The sequence below is a fragment of the Symphalangus syndactylus genome, chromosome 21 (assembly GCF_028878055.3).
Source record: "Symphalangus syndactylus isolate Jambi chromosome 21, NHGRI_mSymSyn1-v2.1_pri, whole genome shotgun sequence".
Lineage (NCBI taxonomy): Eukaryota > Metazoa > Chordata > Mammalia > Primates > Hylobatidae > Symphalangus > Symphalangus syndactylus.
In genome coordinates this window covers 4,382,631-4,402,645 of record NC_072443.2, presented here as the reverse complement: position 1 = coordinate 4,402,645, position 20,015 = coordinate 4,382,631, and the positions used below count along the sequence as shown (strand labels likewise).

At 37.0% G+C, this 20,015-nt stretch overlaps 1 protein-coding gene across 2 annotated transcripts in view; it reads left to right on the top strand.

Moving 5' to 3' along the window:
- EPHA3 (EPH receptor A3) overlaps nucleotides 1-20,015 on the top strand; it is a 375,121-nt gene that overhangs the window by 283,325 nt on the left and 71,781 nt on the right. Inside the window, exons 6-7 of one of the 2 annotated variants that reach the window (XM_055259775.2) lie at nucleotides 10,349-10,473; nucleotides 13,881-14,040. In XM_055259775.2, the coding sequence (XP_055115750.1) occupies nucleotides 10,349-10,473; nucleotides 13,881-14,040 (285 nt within the window). Of the gene's footprint in view, nucleotides 1-10,348; nucleotides 10,474-13,877; nucleotides 14,041-20,015 lie in introns of both variants that reach the window. The other variant, XM_055259774.2, reaches the window with a different exon arrangement.

Genomic DNA, 20,015 nt, shown 5'->3' with positions numbered 1-20,015 from the left:
GGCACTTCTACTTCCTGCTGCCATGTGAAGGACATGTTTGCTTCCCCTTCTGCCATGATTGTAAGTTTCCTGAGGCCTCCCTAGTCCTGAAGAACTGTGAGTCAATTAACCCACTTTCCTTTATAAATTAGCCAGTCTTGAGTAGTTGTTTATAGCAGTGTGAGAGCAGACTAATATAGTAAATTGGTACCACAAAGAGTGGGGTGCTGCTATAAGGATACCCAAAAATGTGGAAGCAACTTAGGAACTGGGGAACAGGCTAAGGTTAGAACAATTTGGAAGACTCAGAAGAAGATAGGAAAATATGGGATAATTTAGAATTTCCAAGAGACTTGGAAGGCTTAGAAGACAGAAATATGTGGGAAAGTTTGGAACTTCCTAGAGACTTGTTAAATGGCTTTGACCAAAATATTGATAGTGATATAAATAATGATGACCAGGCTGAGGCAGTCTCAAATGGAGATGAGGCACTTGTTGGCAGCTGGAATAAAGGTGCTTCTTTTAATAGCTTAGCAAAGAGACTGGTGGCATTTTGCCTTGCCCTAGAGATCAGCAGAACTTTAAACTTGAGAGAGATAATTTAGTACCTGGTGGAACAATTTTTTTAGTAGCACAACATTTAAGAGGAAGCAGAGCATTAAAGTTAGGAAAATTTGCAGCCTGATAATTGAGTAGAAAAGAAAAACCCATTTTGGGGGGAGAAATTCAAGCTGGCTGCATAAATTTGCATAAGTAACAAGGAGCCAAATATTGATTGCCAAGACAATCGGGAAAATATCTCCAGGGCATGTCAGATATCTTTTTGACAGGCCAGGAGGTCAAGGAGGGAAAAATGGTTTTGTGGGCCGGTCCAAGGACACCCCTGCTGTGTGCAGCATTGAGACTTGTTGCCCTGTGTCCCAGCTGCTCCAACTGCGGCTAAAAGAGGCCAAGATATGGCTTGGGCCATGGCTTCAGATGGTGCACGATACAAGCCTTGGCAGCTTCCTCCTAGTGTTGAGCCTGCAGGTGCACAGAAGTCATGAGCTAAGGTTTGAGAACCTCCACCTACATTTCAGAGGATATTTGGAAATGCCTGGATGTCCAGTCAGAAATTTGCTGCAGGGGCAGAGCCCTCATGGAGACCTCTGCTAGGGCAGTGCAGTAGGGAAATGTGGGGTCCCCAGTGGGGCACTGCCTAGTGAAGCTGTGAGAAGAAGGCCACTATCCTCTAGACCCCAGAATGGTGGATCCACTGACAGCTTGCATTGGATGCACCTGGAAAAGCCATAAATACTCAACATCAGCCTGTGAAAGTAACTGGGAGGAGGGCTCTACCCTGAAAAACCCAAGGCTGTGGGAGCCCATCTCTTACATCAGCATGACTTGGATATTAGACGTGGAGTCAAAAGACATTATTTCAGAGCTTTAAGATTTAATTATTGCTTTGTTAGATTTTGGACTTGCATGGGCCTGTAGTCCCTTTGTTTTGGCCAACTTCTTTCATTTGGAATAGGTGTATTTACCCAATGGCCGTACCCTCATTGTATCTGGGAAGTAAGTGACTTGCTTTTGATTTTACAGACTCATAGGCAGAAGGGACTTGACTTGTCTCAGATGAGACTTTGGGTTTGAACTTTTGGGTTAATGCTGGAATGAGTTAAGACTTTGGGGACCATTGGAAGGGCATGATTATGTTTTAAAATGTGAAGACATGAGATTTGGGAGGTGTCAGGGGTGGAATGGCATGGTTTGGCTCTGTGTCCCCACCTAAATCTCATCTTGTATTATAATCCCCATGTGTCCTAGGAGGGACCCACAGGTGGGAGGTAATTAAATCATGGGGGCGGTTACCCTCATGCCATTCTCATGATAGTGAGTGAGTTCTCATGTTATCTGATAGTTTTATAAGGGTTTCCCTGCCACTTCACTCTGCACTTCTCTTTGCTGCTGCCATGTGAAGAAGGAAGTGTTTGCTTCCCTTTCTATCATGATTGTAAGTTTCTTGAGGCCTACTCAGCCCTGAGTAACTGTGTCAATTAAGCCTCTTTCATTTATAAATTACCCAGTCTTGGGCAGTGCTTTATAGCAGTGTGAGAATGAACTAATACAACCTCTTTCACGCTGAAGCATTATATTTAGAAATCTATGATTATCTCCTAGATTTTCAGAACCATATCACATGTATCATATATATGAAGATTGCTCTAATTCTGTGAGGATACTGGGGGATATTAAAAAGAAGAAGACCTTTATATTTTTATGAAAAGGAATATGTTGATTAATTGATAAAATGAAAAATAAGATTTCATTTTGGTGAATTTATGGAATAAATGACTATGAAATGCATACTTCGTTTGTCATTATGTTTTTAAATTTTTTTATTTCTCCATGCTGAGAAAAGGATAAGATTATAAATTGTAACAAAATTCTCCAGTCTTTAAAACTACTTTAGATCTTTAAAATTCAATGATTAAAATTTTGGAGTTTTAGTCTTTAGAAAAGACTAAATCTTTTTTATACTGTTATCAAAAAATTGGGGGAGGAAATTCTGGTCAAAATTTATTTTCAGTGTATTATGTCTTAGAATATTTTTCTCCCAGCACAATTAATTCTATTGAGAAAATTACTTTTCTTTTTACTATAGAATTTGAATAATACAAGTTTATAGAGAGTAGTCTCTCTTCTAAGCATATTTTAATTGCCATTTTGATTTTAATTTTATTATTTTAATATCAGGGGCTAAATAGAATTTATTTTTCAGAGGAACCAGCCACAAAATATGCTGTATACTTTATTTCAAGGCTAACCAAATTCCATGGCTAGGTTTATGCAAAGCCGGCACTATGCTAGGCACCTAAGATTCTGAGGGACGTACAGTCTAATGGGAAGACACACTGTAAGCAAATGATGTAATTACAACACAATGCAGTGGGCTAAATAATGGGAGAAGGAGCAATTATGCTATAAGGGGCCTGAGGAAGGACCTGATTAACTATTGCCTAAGGGACTCAGGAGAAACTTTATGAGGGAATTATATTAGCAAAGGATTTTGGAGAATAATGAGTAGTAGAAGCAGTTTTTCAGGTGGAAATGAAAGAGATCTTGTGTTGCAGACAGGGAGTACAGCATACACAAATAATTGAAAAAAAGAATTGTCTTTAGAATTTTAGCTTTGTATAGAGAGCAATAAATGACAAAGCTGTTATGTATGTTGCAGTCTTGTGAGGAGCACTAAATAACAATGCAATGAATTTCAAATTTTGTATCCTACTGTAGTCCAAAGTTTCCCAACTCTTTGTGATCCTAAGAGTTTTCTGCTATCATCTTCTTAAAAATACAGATCTCCAGACCATTCTGTTGGAGCTTATTATTTGCTTAACATTTTAGAAAACCTAGATTTGAAATTATGCGATTTTGAAAGAGAGGGGAATCAATGTTTCATCTGCTTTATAAAATACTAAATCATCAAGATGTATAGAAAGTTGAAATTCTGAAAATATTAAGCTGAAAGGCATAGAATCCAATGCAGTTGGTAAATGGCAAGGGTTTGAACTAAGCCACGGCTGGAAAAGTAGAAAATTGATCAGCTTTCAGAAGGTGGAGCTGATTGGCAAGCTGAATTATCGGTGAGAAAAAATATAAAGTATAACTGAGATTTCGAACTGGATACACTGCAAATTGATGAGGCTTTGTAGCTACAACAGAAAATCAGAACACCAGGTTTGGGGAAATCAGTGTAGGAATGGTGAGTTGGAGAACATTAAGCTATGAATGATTATGCTAAATCAAACCCAAGAGAGTTTCTGGATTTAATAGAAGTGTTCACATCTGAAAAAACTGAGAAGAGAATGTTTCTCAGTAGGCATTGTAATGAATGGTAAAGAAAAATCAGAGACTGATGTTTTGAAAGTCATGTCTGATTCAAAAGAAAAATCTTTCAACCATTCACTGCATACATTTTCCCATGGAGATAATTTTTAAAAGCTTTGGCTCACTTAGAAAAGAAATCCTGAGCCCTTTTTGTTATTACTTTAACTTGTCCAATCTCTAAGCCACAGAGATACCTCAGAGGTTCATTAGAAATTCCCAAATCTAGAAAGAGGAAGGTCCCAATAAAAACAAATGAACCAAACCAGATCCTTTAGGGGTTGAATTTTGAAGTTTTCACTTCCTGATTTTAAGGAAGGGTCATATTTTAGTGGCAGAACAATGGTAAATGTAGATTTTAAAACACCACAGTTAAAACAAAGAATCCCTTCCACGTCTGTCACTAGATCTGGCACACACATGTATCAAGTGTAATTCTAACACAAACTGTGAGTGATGCAAGTCTCATCCCTAACCAGATCCCTTCACAAAGAGACACTTTCTACCCAACATTTTTGCTTTACCATTGTAATTTGTTTTTCTATTATTTTATTGAATGTAGTCAATGACTCAGGTTACAATGTGCAAAAATCTTCCTTCTGTACTTCAAATAGATGGAGAAAAAATCTTTCAGAAAAAGTTCTTCTCTACTTCTCGGCTGAGGTTCAATTATTAACTTTTTTTTTTTTTTTGAGACTGAGTCTCACTCTGTCACCCCGGCTGAAGTGTGGTGGTGCCATCTTGGCTCATTGTAACCTCCACCTCCAGGGTTCAAGTGATTCTCCTGCCTCAGCCTCCCAAGTAGCTGGGATTACAGTCACACACCACCACACCCAGCTAATTTTTGAGTTTTAGTAGAGACGGGTTTTTGCCATGTTGGTCAAGCTGGTCTCGACCTCCTGACCTCATGATTTGCCCACCTCAGCCTCCCAAAGTGCTGGGATTACAGGCATGAGCCACCATGCCTGGCCAATTATTAACTATTAAGAGTGATACTTTGGCTGGGTGTGGTGGTTCATGCTGTAATGCTAGTACTTTGGGATGCCAAGGCAAGCAGATCACTTGAGGTCAGGAGTTCAAAACCATCCTGGTCATCACGATGAAACCCCATCTCTACTAAAAATACAAAAAATTAGCTGGGCATGGTGGCCTGCGCCTGTAATCCTAGCTACTCAGGAGGCTGAGGCAGGAGAATTGCTTGAACCTGGGAGGCAAATGTTGCAGTGAGCCAAGATTGTGCCACCGCACTCCAGCCTGGGCGACAGAGCAAGACTCCGTTTCCAAAAAAAAAAAAAAAGTGGTACTTTGCATCTCCCTGTCATATATGTCAACTAGTCATTGCATGTTGCTGATTCAAGAGGCTGTCATTGCAGTGGCCTGGATTTAGGGAAGAAAACACTGTGAACAAGTCAACCCTTGGTTTCTAGAAAGTCATGTCTTCTTAGAAGAGAAATTGAAAAGCACTTTTTTTTTTTTTTTTTTTTTTTTGAGACAGAGTTTTACTCTTGTTTTCCAGGCTGGAGTGCAATGGCATGCAATCTCTGCTCACTTGCAACCTCCACCTCCCGGGTTCAAGTGATTCTTCTGCCTCAGCCTCCCGAGTAGCTGGGATTACAGGTGCCCCGCACTATGTCCGGCTAGTTTTTATGTATTTTTAGTAGAGCCGGGTTTCATCACGTTGGCTAGGCTGGTCTCGAACTCCTGACTGCAGGGGATCCACCTGCCTCGGCCTTCCAAAGTGCTGGGATTACAGGCACGAGCCACTGCGCCTGGCCTGAAAAGCACTTTTATATCAGCTTTTATAAAACACATATTACTATATATATAGGGTAAAAATATCTGTCTAGGCCTATGTCATGATCAAAGAAACGTTTGAAAGAATAGATTGAAAGCATCATGCAATTCCACTGTCACACAGTTAAGAGTTTCCTTAGTACTGGCAGTGTTTGGAAGTTTCAGTACCGCTATATAAGTCCAGAGAAGCTTCTTGGAGAATGATCAGCTGTATGATGCATGAGCCGCCCCTTCCTCTTAATCTTAACTATTTTTTCTCCATTATTTGTATTTTTTCTTTTTTTTTTTTCTTTTTTTGAGACGGAGTCTCGCTCTGTCACCCAGGCTGGAGTGCAGTGGCGTGATCTCGACTCACTGCAAGCCTGCAAGCTCTGCCTCCCAGGTTCACGCCATTCTCCTGCCTCAGCCTCCCAAGTAGCTGGGACTATAGGTGCCCGCCACCACACCCAGCTAATTTTTTGTATTTTTCTTTTAGTAGAGACGGGGTTTCACCGTGTTAGCCAGGATGGTCTTGATCTCCTGACCTCATGATCCACCCGCCTCGGCCTCCCAAAATGCTGGGATTACAGGCATGAGCCACCACGCCTGGCCTATTTGTATTTTTTTGAGAAATATTTCATTTAAAATATAATCAATGCCACTTTACAAAGTATATTATGTCTCCTTTCTTTATGGTTTTACAAAGGGAACATATATCAGCTGTACCTAGAATAGCAAAAGTTAGAGATCAAATATTAGTATTATTTCTCTCTCTTAAATACCAATACAACAAAAATGTATTTTACATACCAGACATTATTTTAAATTTGCTAAAAATTATTACCTTTATACAGTTTTAAATTTTCTTTTTACCAGTTTCTTCATTTGTTTTTCTACAGAACTATTTGCTAACTTGCATTAATGCCTGCACCAGTTTCTTAACATCCTCTTCTGTCATCTTTCTCTTAATAAGGGAAGCATTTCAGTAATCTATCAATTAGGATGTATAAGAGGCAGAAAACTAAAAATCTGGATGGGTGCAGTGGCTCACTCCCGTAATCCCAGCACTTAGGGAGGCTGAGGCAGGTGGATCACCTGAGGTCAGGAGTTCGAGAGCAGCCTTGCCAACATGGTGAAACCCTGTCTCTACTAAAAATACGAAAATTAGCTGGGTGTGGTAGCACACATCTGTAATCCCAGCTACTTGGGAGGCTGAAGCAGTAGAGTCTCTTGAACCCGGGAAGTGGAGGTGCAGTGAGCCGAGATTGCACCATTGCACTCCAGCCTGGGCAACAAGAGTGAAACTCCATCTAAAAAAAAAAAAAAAAAAAAAAAAATCCTAGGCCATCAGGTCATTTACTGGCAATTGCGATTTTAGCGTATATACCAGCATTTTTGCCAAAAAATCCCTGAGCTTTTCTCTTCCTTCTTAATTTCGCCTGTAGCTCCCAGCATTTTTCCAGTCTTAAGGAAGTTGAAAGTTTTTTTTTTCCATTTTGTTTAATCATTAACCTCCATTCTCTCAAATTGCAAATTTAAAAAACAGAAGAATGAAAAGACAACAAACCCGTCTTACAGTGTACACTGCAATATCTTGATTTTTGTACAGAAAAATACTGATTTAAAGAATTTCTATGAATTTGCAAATTAGTAATTTGAACAAATTACTCTTTGATATCTGAAAATTAATGAAAAGCATAATTTGTATCACTCTTTCTCATTAATATTCTAAATTGTGTTACAGCACATAAAAAATCGATAAATCATACCTCAAAACATGAATTAAAAAGTGTTCTGGAAAACTTTTTAAAAGCATTGATACAATGGAGTGCCCACAGAATTTGTCTCTTTCTCCATTATGTTTTATTATGTCCACATCATTTATCAGGGGAAAGAAAAACAATTCCTATTAATTATTTATTAATATTAAAATATTGATGAGTATTAAAAAGTACCAGGCTTCCAGCTGGTGTACTGAGTTGAACTTTGCTGAAATGCAGCCAGCACAAGGGGCGTGTATTAAAAGAGCAGAACAAATGATTTAATAGGGATCCAAAAGCAGCAATCAGAAAAGGTTCATTTAACATAGCGATGGCACAAGCTTCAAGCAATTGCCTCTACTTAAGTAACTGTGGAATTACAAAAGCCTATTTATTACAGTCCAACAGGGTCCTGCAGCTTGCTCAAAGAGCTTTGAAGAAATTCAACAGTTATAAAGTCCTGCTCAGTGTAGAAGCAGTAAAATTTGGACAGACCCTCAAAACAGTCCGCAAAGCTTTTATTAAAAAGTTAATACAATCCTCATCGCAATTGTTCTTTGAAATGAATTGTTTTCTCACTTTTCTTTTTTTAAAGGAGAGATGCTCTACCTGGTTATTTTCAAAACTTCTTTGAAAATGAATTTTAACCACTAGGAAAAAATGAAAGTTTCATGGTGGTATCAAATTAAATGCAGGACCTCATGTGTTCCACCACTGAGCTTCTTGAAATGCTCTTGAAACTGACATTAGCTGTAACTCCATTAATGGACTTCCTTCAGCAGAAAAATTAGTAGGATTTCCTCACTGTAGAAAATGCAAAATTTGAGTCCAAAGACATTGGGGCTGCAATTTTTTTATTAGTGATTGGATAATGATTTGATTTTTCTAAGTATTAAAGTAAGTAAAAATAAAATATTTTTTAAAAAATCCACATATCCATTTATTTATAATTCGGCAATACATTTATAAATATTGAATATGTTTATGAAGCTTCAACTAAAATACAAGAAAAATAACTTATCTTTTGCTTGGAATCAATTTTAGAGAACAAATCACAGGGTTGTGGGGGTGAAACGAATTTAGGGACTAAAATAGAGGATTATTGAATAGATGAAGAATTGATAATGAAAGGTAAATGATGTTAATTTATATGAAAGGATATTAATTTCTAATGGGAGCAAAAAGTTGGTAAGAAAGTGAATTTACTTTTTCATCCAAAAAGCAACAGCTACATTTTTCCTTGGCAAAAGATTAAGTCAGGCCAAGTGTGGTGGTTCATGCCTGTAATTCTAGCACTTTGGGAGGCCTAGCGGGGAGAATCACTTGAGCCCAGGAGTTCAAGATCAGCCTGGGCAACATGACAAAACTTTGTCTCTACAAATAATAAAAAATTAGCTGATTGTGGTGGCACAAGCCTGCAGTCTCAGCCAGAAGGATTGCTTTTAGCCTGGGAGGTGGAGGCTGCAGTAAGCCGAGATCACATCACTACACTCTAGCCTGGAACACAAGGGCAAAACCCTGTCTTAAAAAAAGAAAAGATAATAAAAGATTAAGTCATCATTCCCAGGCCAATCCATGCTTCAATCAGAAGGAGTTCCTATGAGATCTCACAAACAATAAAACCCAGTGGATGGGAAATATTGCAGTAGATTCTGTTTTTTGGTGTACAGTTTTCTCTGAAGTGGCACAAGGCAAGCATCATGAAAGTTTCTATTATAGATGAAGAATAAAAATGAAAAGTGTTTATGGATAGGAAAGTTTGAACGAGAGGTTAGATGCAAAAGTTATCATGTGATAATCATAGAAACATCAACAAATATGGAACTTTTGTTAACTTGTGGGAAATACAAATACATGAGGTTCTTACGGTCCTTGATTTGAGAAAAATCTATATAAAAATAAGTTGTTTAACAATGAAAACAATTCAACAGTTAATGTATCTAAAGATTCCTGAGTTTTTGTCTGTTGTCTGTTTGTAGTTTATTTTGCTGCATTCCATTAAGGCAGGGTGCCACTGAACTCCAGTGAAACATTTCGATTGGCGAGTGAACCAAGATTGAGATTTGAGAGCAGAAGTACTTTGATGATAGTATGAATTTTTCCTTTTAATAGAAGGGTTTGAAGAAGGAAATCACTTAAAATATTTTTAATCTTCAGTCAGAAATGAATTTGACCCTATGATATCTGATCCAAACAGATGGGGTTTTTATTCATATTCCATACTTTCGATAATGCTTAGCAAAACATAGCAAGTGTAGAATCACCATCAAATAAGACATTTCAAAACATGTCTAGGTAATTGTAACACATAGAGCAGTCATTTCCTTGGTACCTCTCATTAAGTATTTTTTTAAGAAATAAAACGAAAAAAAGAAGATGGTTGTTTCCTTTTCTTTGTAGTCAAGAGATGTTTGTCAGAAGTCAAGACCTACTGTAATATGGCCTAAATCATGTCTATTTTACAATTCACTAAATATTATTATTACCTATGGATACCATGGGACTCCTTGTGCATAATGGATTCCAGTCCTCTTGCAGAGCTGCATATGAAAATGTTATCAATGAGCTGGAGAATCTGGCATTAATAACTTTGCTACATTATAACAAATAGGTAGTCCTGATGTTTTGTTCTTTTTTTAATATATCAAATATATTTCGTTGCGTACATTATAGTAGCAGATTGAAAACATCTGCTCACTTGCCACTAGTGCACCAGCAGCAGAGAATCTCAGCACATTTTCCCTAGGCCTGCATGTACCAGGGCTATCATCCAGCTGTTGAGTCTGGATATGGGGCCAGATTAATACTCAAGAGCCTTGGAAATGGAAATAGTGCTTTCTTGCCAAAAATTGGAACAATGATAGACTCCATTTGCATGTTCCCTTCTCTCTCTGTTCTTATTCGCCACCCTTTCCAACCCATTAATTTGCTTCCTTCCACCTTCCCCTCCCGTCCTCTCTTTACAGCTCCATCACCTGTCCTGACGATTAAGAAAGATCGGACCTCCAGAAATAGCATCTCTTTGTCCTGGCAAGAACCTGAACATCCTAATGGGATCATATTGGACTACGAGGTCAAATACTATGAAAAGGTGCGGAAACAATGTTTCAGATTTGGGCTGTGTAGGCAAGAAGCTGTTTCCTCATGAGCTGTGCTCTTGCAAAGAAACCAGTGACATTGCTAGTAAATGGTAGAGCACTGTTTAGAACTGTGGCCCTGTGACCCCTTTGATTTATTGGTAGAGGAAGGTTTAGAAAGAATCTTGTTGAATACCCCCTATTCTACAGCAATAAACAACATCAAAGATGCCACTGCCAACTTAATCCAGTCAGTTATGGCAATAGCATGACATTTATATCCTTTTACACCAAGAACCCTACTCTACCAATTATTTTATTGTGGTTTTTTGGTCTATTTGTGAACTGTTTTTTTAGTTCATTGCCTCAAGCATCATTTCCTGATCTTCAAATTCACATGCATTTCATTCAATACAAATAGCAACACTGCACTAGTAACAAGAATATTGTATTATTTAACTGATGATGAAAAGATTTTCTTGACCCTGTAGAAGGAAATTTAAAAGGTTGGGGATAGATGGATAAATTTGCCTGACATAAAGTTGTGGCTTGATAATGCAATTATTCAAAAAAATAGGCACATGGTTATTTTTACCTCAAATTTAAAAATTATTAAAAAATAGTTATGTGGTTATTTTGCCCTGAGTGGCGAGTATTCCATCACTCTAAATAACTCATTTTTTTCTGTTTGTAAATGATAGTAAAGTTTAAAGGCAAGATATGTTTAAACCTTAGAATCACAGCTAGTTAGTTTCACAGCTACTAACATGAACACTACATATTTGTGTATTTACTTCAGTTTATAAAGTGTGTTAAAGTGAATTAAATGCAAATTGTGCATTTGTATAGCAGTTTATATTTGCAGAACATTTCTGTGGACATTACTTAAGTCTGAGCTGTATAACAACCTTATGGAAGTAGCAAAGTCAGTTGTTTTACAAATAAGAAAACTGAGAGTGATGTTATATGAATTTCCCACAGCCTCATTGCTAATAAATATTAGGCCTCTGTTTTGAATTGTGGCAGCCATGAGTCTTCCTTTAGTAGGTTTTTCCCTATATCAGGTACCTTTTTCTACATGATAATAGATCCTTATGAGAATTATTGGTGTAATCAACTGTGCAAAAATGCATAATGTAAAAACATTGTTTTGCATTATGTAGTTATTTCCTTGCTTGAAGTTAATGTATTTCTCTAGTATAATGTCATTTTTTTCATAGTCTCTCTTACAGAAAGCCTAGAGTCTATCTTTTTCATTAAAAGAAATTGATGCCAAATAAACTTCATTGTTCCAAAATTGTAGTAGAAATAAATTTTCTCTTAGCTTTGAGTCCTCTACTGTGGTAAAGTCAAATACTCATAGGATTGTGATCTATTTTCAGAAGTGTGACAGGATAGAATGGGCAAATATAGTAATTCATGTTCATAAATGATGCCACAAAATTTTTAAAAATCAGTAATGTGCCTCAGTTCAAACTAGATTTCAGAACTGGGAGAAGAACACCTAACATTTAGATCTATGAGGCTGATCTCAAATTTTAATTGTATACATCTGTACCTTTCACAAACATGAGAAGTATGCTGCCTTATTTCAAACTCCCTCAAAAAACGCAACAAGCATCATTACCTTTTTTTTTTTTTTTTCTTGAGACGGTGTTTCACTCCTGTTGCCCGGGCTGGAGTGCAACGGCATGATCTCGGCTCACCACAATCTCCGCCTCCCCGGTTCAAGCAATTCTCTTGCCTCAGCCTCCCAAGTAGCTGGGATTATAGGCATGCGCCACCATGCCCAGCTAATTTTGTATTTTTAGTAGAGATGAGGTTTCTCCACGTTGGTCAGGCTGGTCTTAAACTCCTGACCTCAGGTGATCCACACGCCTCGGCCTCCCAAAGTGCTGGGATTACAGGCGTGAGCCACCGCCCCTGGACATTACTTTTAAACAATATTAACCATTGTAGGAAAAAATGGTCAAATCTATTGATTATTCCCTAAGTATTTTTTGATACATACATACCTGTAATATTATTTAAAATATATTCCTATAAATACATATTTGCATCACATATACCTAAATTTAAAAATTAATTCTAAGTATTTATAGTATGCTCGGTAATATTTAGAAAGATTCTCTAGGATTTAAGGTCCACAAGGTCTAGCTTTCTTGATTGTTTATTTCAGTATGGTGAAATAACATTACATATACTGATGGTGATTAACAGTATATACATTACATATACTGATGGTGATTAACAGTATATGTAATGTATGGCATGTTTTCTGTACTATTCAATCTCGTTTTGGTTGAGGATATACAGTGTTTCGTATCACCCACTCTAGGTCCTACTCTAGGTGCAGGGACATTGTACCATTGCTCGAAATAAGGTTCCCCATAGGAGCTCTGTGTATAATAATATATGTGAGAGAAAAAACGTAATTCTTGATAAATTCAATTTTTGTAAACAAGGCTTGACACAAAGAGACCACTAAAATGTGTGGTGCGAACCTAATGTACAATGTGAATCTCCTAGAGATCCTTTTTGGGAAATATTTCTAGCCTTTGATCTGGAGATTTTTGTCTCTACCAAACCACAGTGACTTAGATTAAATACAGCACAAATACAGTTAAGCTAAAAATAATGCAGAGCTACATATAAATCCTTGATTTTTTATGTTTAATATTTTAAGGTTGATATAAAAAATGTTCTACTGCAGAATCAATACAGCATTCCTATTAGGTTTAATTCAAAGGGATATTTTCTTCTTTTAAGTTTGTTGTTGGAATTAGATTTAAGCTTTCTCTCAACCTTGACTTTGAAGACAGCATATCTTCTCTCACGTATTTACTGGTTAGAATAAAGCCAAAATTTTCCTGCTTTACATGCAGGGCAGAAATCATAATATTCAAACTAGGAAATTCTGTAAATATTTTTATTTTTAGAAATGCTCATGTTGGGCCAGGAGCGGGGGCTCATGCCTGTAATTCCAGCACTTTGGGCGGCCGAGGCAGGTGGATCACCTGAGGTCAGGAGTTCAAGACCAGCCTGGCCAACATGGTGAAACATCGTCTCTACTAAAAATACAAAAATTACCTGGGAGTGATGGCATGCACCTGTAGTCCCAGCTACTCAGGAGGCTGAGGCAGGAAAATCGCTTGAACCCGGGAGGCAGAGGTTTCAGTGAGCTGAGGTAGTGCTGCTGCACTCCCGCCTGGTGACAGAGCAAGACTTTGTTTAAAAAAAAATGCCTAAGTTGTGTTCAGAGAATAAAATAATTGAAATAATCGATATGACTTTTTAAATCCATCCTATGATTTGTGTTAAAATATAAAAGAATCAGGTTTGAGTGGTTCACTGTTTATCGTTTTCTAGCATTATGAAGATTTGATTTTAACATGATTTTTTTTTTCTGACCTCAAAGCAGGAACAAGAGACAAGTTATACCATTCTGAGGGCAAGAGGCACAAATGTTACCATCAGTAGCCTCAAGCCTGACACTATATACGTATTCCAAATCCGAGCCCGAACAGCCGCTGGATATGGGACGAACAGCCGCAAGTTTGAGTTTGAAACTAGTCCAGACTGTATGTATTATTTCAATGTAGTTTAGAGGAGGGGGCAGGGATCTTGCAAAAGATGTCTGATCGTTTATTCTCACTGTTTCTAAGTTTTAAACAAATGTGATACATTTAAGGTATATTGCTTGGGACATTGCAATTTGCAGAGCCCTGTGTCTGTATACAGGATTTGTGTTTGTGTGGGTTTACATTTTGTGTTTCTTTTTTTCTCGTATGCAAATCAAACATATTCTAATGCATGAAATGCTTCTGTTTTTTTTTTTTCAGCCACAAATTGCTTTTGAGGAACATTATTTAATATAGTAACACACTTCCAGTGCCTGTCATTTCAGATATTCCAGGTTCATTGCATGATTCAATGAACCACAAAAAAGAAACTTGCTGATCCATGAGAATCTTAATTTTGTTTTAATCCTTAACACATTCAATAGCATATCACAGAGAGAATAAGGATTTTCTAAAATGTGTTTTATCACTTCATTCACATTCAGAAGTAATTTGAATAGCCTGTTCCTCTAACCCCAAATTTGGCTAAAATTAGCCTAAAACTGGCAAACGTTTTTCCAGTAACTTTTCTTTTTTTCAAATGAATTTTCTTCATACTTAAAAAAGCCCTTTGCTAAAATATAATTTTCAAAAAGGTAAAATTATGTCTATGGCACTAATATAAAATGAGTAGAAGTTAATGATTTTACTTAACTCATTTTTTTTTTTTTTTTTTTTGAGACAGTCTTGCTCTGTCGCCCAGGCTGGAGTACAGCAGCGCGATCTGGGATCACTGCAAGCTCCACCTCCTGGGTTCACGCCATTCTCCTGCCTCAGCCTCCCAAGTAGCTGGGACTACAGGCGGCCGCCACTACGCCTGGCTAATTTCTTGTATTTTTGGTAGAGACAGGGTTTCACCGTGTTAGCCAGGATGGTCTTGATCTCCTGACCTTGTGATCTGCCCGCCTCGGCCTCCCAAAGTGCTAGGATTATAGGTGTGAGCCACCATGCCTGGCTACTTAACTCATTAATTAATAAACAGATTAGCAAGAGATTAAAACCTGTTCTAAGAAAAACTTGAAGAACAGATACGTGTGTGTGTGTGTGTGTGTGTGTGTGTGTGTGTGTTTAGGTAATCATATTATGTTAAAAATGTGCTAATATATCCCAAACTGGTTAATATCCATTGAGGGTAATAAATGTAATGATTGAGGTCATATTTCTTACAGGGCACAAACCAGTTGTCTTTCTAGTAAACAAGTGTTATTTCAATTGTTAAAGGAAAAAGGATATATATCACTATCAGTTTTCTACAACTTAAATTCACTGTTGTAAAGTAGCCTAGAAAGATGAGCAAAGATGCACACCCTTTAGAAACAGATTACCCAGGAAAGGTCTGGCAATGCTCAACACTCTGCTGAAGGAATATAATAATCTTCTGACCATTCCCATTTCCCATTCTTCCTTGACACCTGTATTTCCCATTTTCTAGATAGTTTGTTCCTGACATAAAATCTCATTGTTATTGGTATATTTTTGTGTCCAAATTTGATACCTGATAAAAACTTTCAGGACTGGCCTAAAAATATAAGAATCATTCTAGTTATATAGTATTTATTCCATCAAGTTTACTCATGTTGGAGTACATATTTTATGGCACACTTTCTGTCAGACAATTAGAAATGCTGCTTACAATAAGGAGCTGTAAATTCCACCAGGTGTTGAAATGTTCATGTTTTTAGAAATCAACTGCTCATAACTGAATCATGACAATTCTACTCAAAGGAGAGCTGCCGTCCTCTCCTCAGATATGTAAATCTGTTCTTAAAGACTTTGTTTAATCCTCACAATAAAATGTGTACAGAGAAATCACCCTCAGAGGATATTAGAAACAAAACATGAAATATGATGGAAATGCAAGTGCCAACAAGGTTTAAAACAAATTAAAAACTTTAGATGGCTCAATAATAAAATATAAGTGTAACTTAACATTAGTACTTCTAAGACTTTTTGCAAAGTTAAGTGGTACAAAGAAAGAAGTTTCTCCTTTTGAAATGATTACAGATTAACTTTTCTCAAAATCTGTTTTTTTTTTTTTTTTTGAGACAAAATCCTGCTCTGTTGCCCAGGCTAGAATGCAATGGCATGATCTCAGCTCACTGCAACCTCTGCCTCCCTGGTTCAAGCAATTCTTCTGTCTCAGCCTCCCCAGTGGCTGGGACTACAGGCTCACGTCCCCACGTCTGGCTAATTTTTTTTGTATTTTTAGTAGAGATGCAGTTTCACCATATTGGTCAGGCTGATCTTGAACTCCTGACCTCAGGGTGATCCACCCACCTCAGCCTCCCAAAGTACTGGGACTTAAATGAATATTTGAAATAACAGCAATAACAAAATCTAAATTTGATTTATCAGGAGAGATCCGAAATCATAGAATTAGCAGTAGCTAATATTTATTGTGTCCTGTGGTAGAAATCAGGCATATTATGAGGCAAAAGGCTCAGATCACTATTAGATAAACATTTTTTATGCATATTTGGGAACATCCCTCTAATCTTACATGGTCTTAACACTTAACCCTCTCTGATAAGTAAATTTGCAAAAACAATATATTTTAAAATTCTAATGTAATTTCAGATTTACCACAGATATTGCTGTGGTAGCATTTATGCATAAACTTCTAATGAGGCTTCAGTGTCTGAGGTTTAGGAAATATCTCATTTGAAAACTGCAGGGCCTTATGATTTTTGCCAAGTAAGTTTTGTATTAGCAATGCTTCCATTGATTGAGAGAGAGAAGAGGAAAAAAGGATGGAAAAATATGAGCTTTTTTCCCCCTCCTTATTTATTTAAAAACCGTGAGTTATACATTTTAATTTGTTTACAAAAGTTAGTTTACTTTTGCTATTTCACCGTAATGTTTCTAGATTTTAAATATAAATGAGAAAAAAATGCCTTTTGTCTTAGGAGGTAAAAGACAAAATTTTTCTTGTCTCTATTGTTTTTTTTAAATCAAAATGACGTATTCCTAAATGCTCTAAGTATTTAATAAGAATCTTATTTTTTATATGTTGATTTTTTTTAAAAAAAGGCATAAGACTTATGTTTGTATTTAACAGTTTGCTTTTTCCCTCTAGTTTTAATTTTTTATTTTATTTATGTATTTATTTATTCTTTTTTGAGACCGAGTGTTGCTCTGTTGCCCAGGTGGGAATGCAGTGGTGAGATCTCAGCTCACTACAAAATCTGCCTCCTGGGTTCAAGCGATTCTACAGCTGGGATTACAGGCATGTGCCACAACACCCAGCTAATTTTGGTATTTTTAGTAGAGATGGGGTTTCACCACATTGGCCAGGCTGGTCTCAAACTCCTGACCTCAAGTAATCCGACTGCGTTGGCCTCCAAAAGTGTGAGCCACCGTGCCTGGCCGGTTTTAATTTTTTAATTACATAAGAAATGTCTTATTCATGACATGTATGCATATTTCTTGGTAGAACACAATGTATTTTGAGCTGGAATTTAGATAACATTTTCTGAACTTTATAGGGAAGAGATGGAAGCAGAGTAGAGCACATATTTTTTTCTAAGTGCTTTAAAATATTTTTGTACGTCAGTATTTTATATTTATTATTATCTTCATTTTACAGATGAGGAAACTGAGGCAAAGAGAGGTTAAGGAAGTTTTCCAAAGTCACACAATTGGCAAGGGATACATCGATTCCAGAATCCATGCTTCTACATGACAGTATATAAAGCAGTATGATAAACATTTCATTTGATTCTGTTCTATAACTTATTCAGATACTATTGTATCATTTTATACGTGATCTAAGATACAGATTTTGTGTGTTTTTTTCTGAGTTTGAATATCTAGTCAGTGGGGGCAGCAAACCTAGAATCTCCAGGTTTCGAAGTCTTGAACCATGCAATTATTACACATGAAAAAAATACTAAACTAAGACCCATAGAAAGCATGGCATATAAAAGAATAAAAGGATTTTCCTAGCATGAAGGTAGCTTCCGCCAATACAAGAAGTACAGACATTAGGGCACGTTTGGAAAAGCAGATAGTCCAACTGTTTGGAAACCCTCAGTGGGGAAAAACTGAAGGCGTGGTGTGTGCTTTGTGCACAAGAAACCCAGGGATAAGGTGAGAGTTAAGAGCAAATACATTAGAGCAAATGAGCATTATTAGGGTGAACTTGACAAGTCATTTCAAGTCTCCATGTCTCAGCTTTTCTATCTGGAAATTGGGGAACATCATGTGATAACTCACGAGATTTTAATGTTTATTAAATATGTTATTACTTGTAAAGTGCTTAAAATAGTACCTCATATAGCCTCATATAGTAGGTACTCACTATGCATGTGTGTTGTGTTTAAACAAATAGTCCATAATTTGAACATCTGAAGAATTTCAAGAATAACAATCTATGGAATAAAGTTGAGTTTTAAAATTAGAGGATTTCATTGGATATTACTATGAAGAAGACAACCCCAGGGATAATTAAATTAGTGCTCCCGAATGCCTCACCCCCTCATTATTTGTTGTTTTGAAGAGCAAAAATGGTACAACTTTAATTTCTTGGGTCCTATTACTAGGGGACATAAAGGAAGCCTGACAAAGGGAGAATGGAATCATTAAATGGAGAAATTTCTATATAAAAATCAGGCATTCATCATCCATAATATTGTAGGAAATAGAGTACTTTTGCAAAGTTTTGCAAAGTTTTAACCAGGGAAATGATATAAACATTTGTAACATTTTTTGAGCACATAATATATGCTTGTCACTACTGTAAGTGTTCTACTACTACTAACTCATTTAGTTCTCAAACAACAAAATTATGTCACACAGCAAATAAATATAAAACCAGGAGTTCTGACTCAAAAGAATGAACTCTGAATCACTCTTTTGAGAGAGAAAGCCAGCACTCTGTGTAGGATGGAGTAAAATGGAAATGACTAGAAACAGAGGGAGCAGAAAACAAATTCAGATTGAATTATTAAGAAATGTAATAGCTATCAATTATGTTAAATTATTAGACACCTATGTAACTCATCACTATTATTCATTCACATGTTTGCTAATTTTAGCAATGGAAATGATCTGATTTAGTTATGTGCTTTAGATAGCCTCTGAGAGTCATATATTTTAGAGACAGAAAAAACTGTAGAGAGATCCTAGTTTAATTCTGTTTTCAACAGAAAAAGAAATAGAGAATTATTTTTTCTCCTATCATATTTCCCTTCCCAGTTTCACTGAGCTTTATTTTATAAGCTGGCTAATCAAAATAACCAGAGAATTCAAACCTTGCTGCCTTCTATAAATTATTACAGTATGCAAAGTGAAAAGCATGAGTTCAAGTCACCACTATATGTTTATGGAGCATTTTTGAAATATTGGATTAAACTATTTCACAAATCATTCACAGATCTGTAGCCAATGGATAGGGATGTATCAGCCAGATACTCTGGGAAGAAGATACCAAGATGAAACTACAAGAGCTTTATAGGAGAAATATTTGTGAAGGATAAAAGGCAGGTGGAGCTGAGCCAGGCAAGCAGAACCTCAGACTGAGATGTAGGTCTGTCATTTACAAAGGGAAGGAGGGAAAGAAGAAAGAGTTGAGGAGGGGAGCCCTAGACAGCAGTGCAGCTCTGAGGGTTTCGGCCAAGTCAATGGGGAGTTTCAGAGCACGGATCACCCATTTGAGGAGTGTTGCATTGGGCAGGGATGGCCAGGCTCCAGTAACCCTTTGCCAGTACTGTTTAGTCACTAAGGGGAACATAACCTGTGCTTGAAGGCTGTAGCTGAAGGTGCAGCAGCTGGAGGCTGTCTGCTGACTGTACTCTTTGCAGCAGGAACATCTGAGCAAGCACTCCTGTGACTGCCATAGAGGTATAAACAATAGTTTGCTGGTAGTAAAGAATAAAGGGCTTGCAACAGTTTATATTATGAGTGTGCCATCCTGCCACACTCTGAGCACTTTTTTT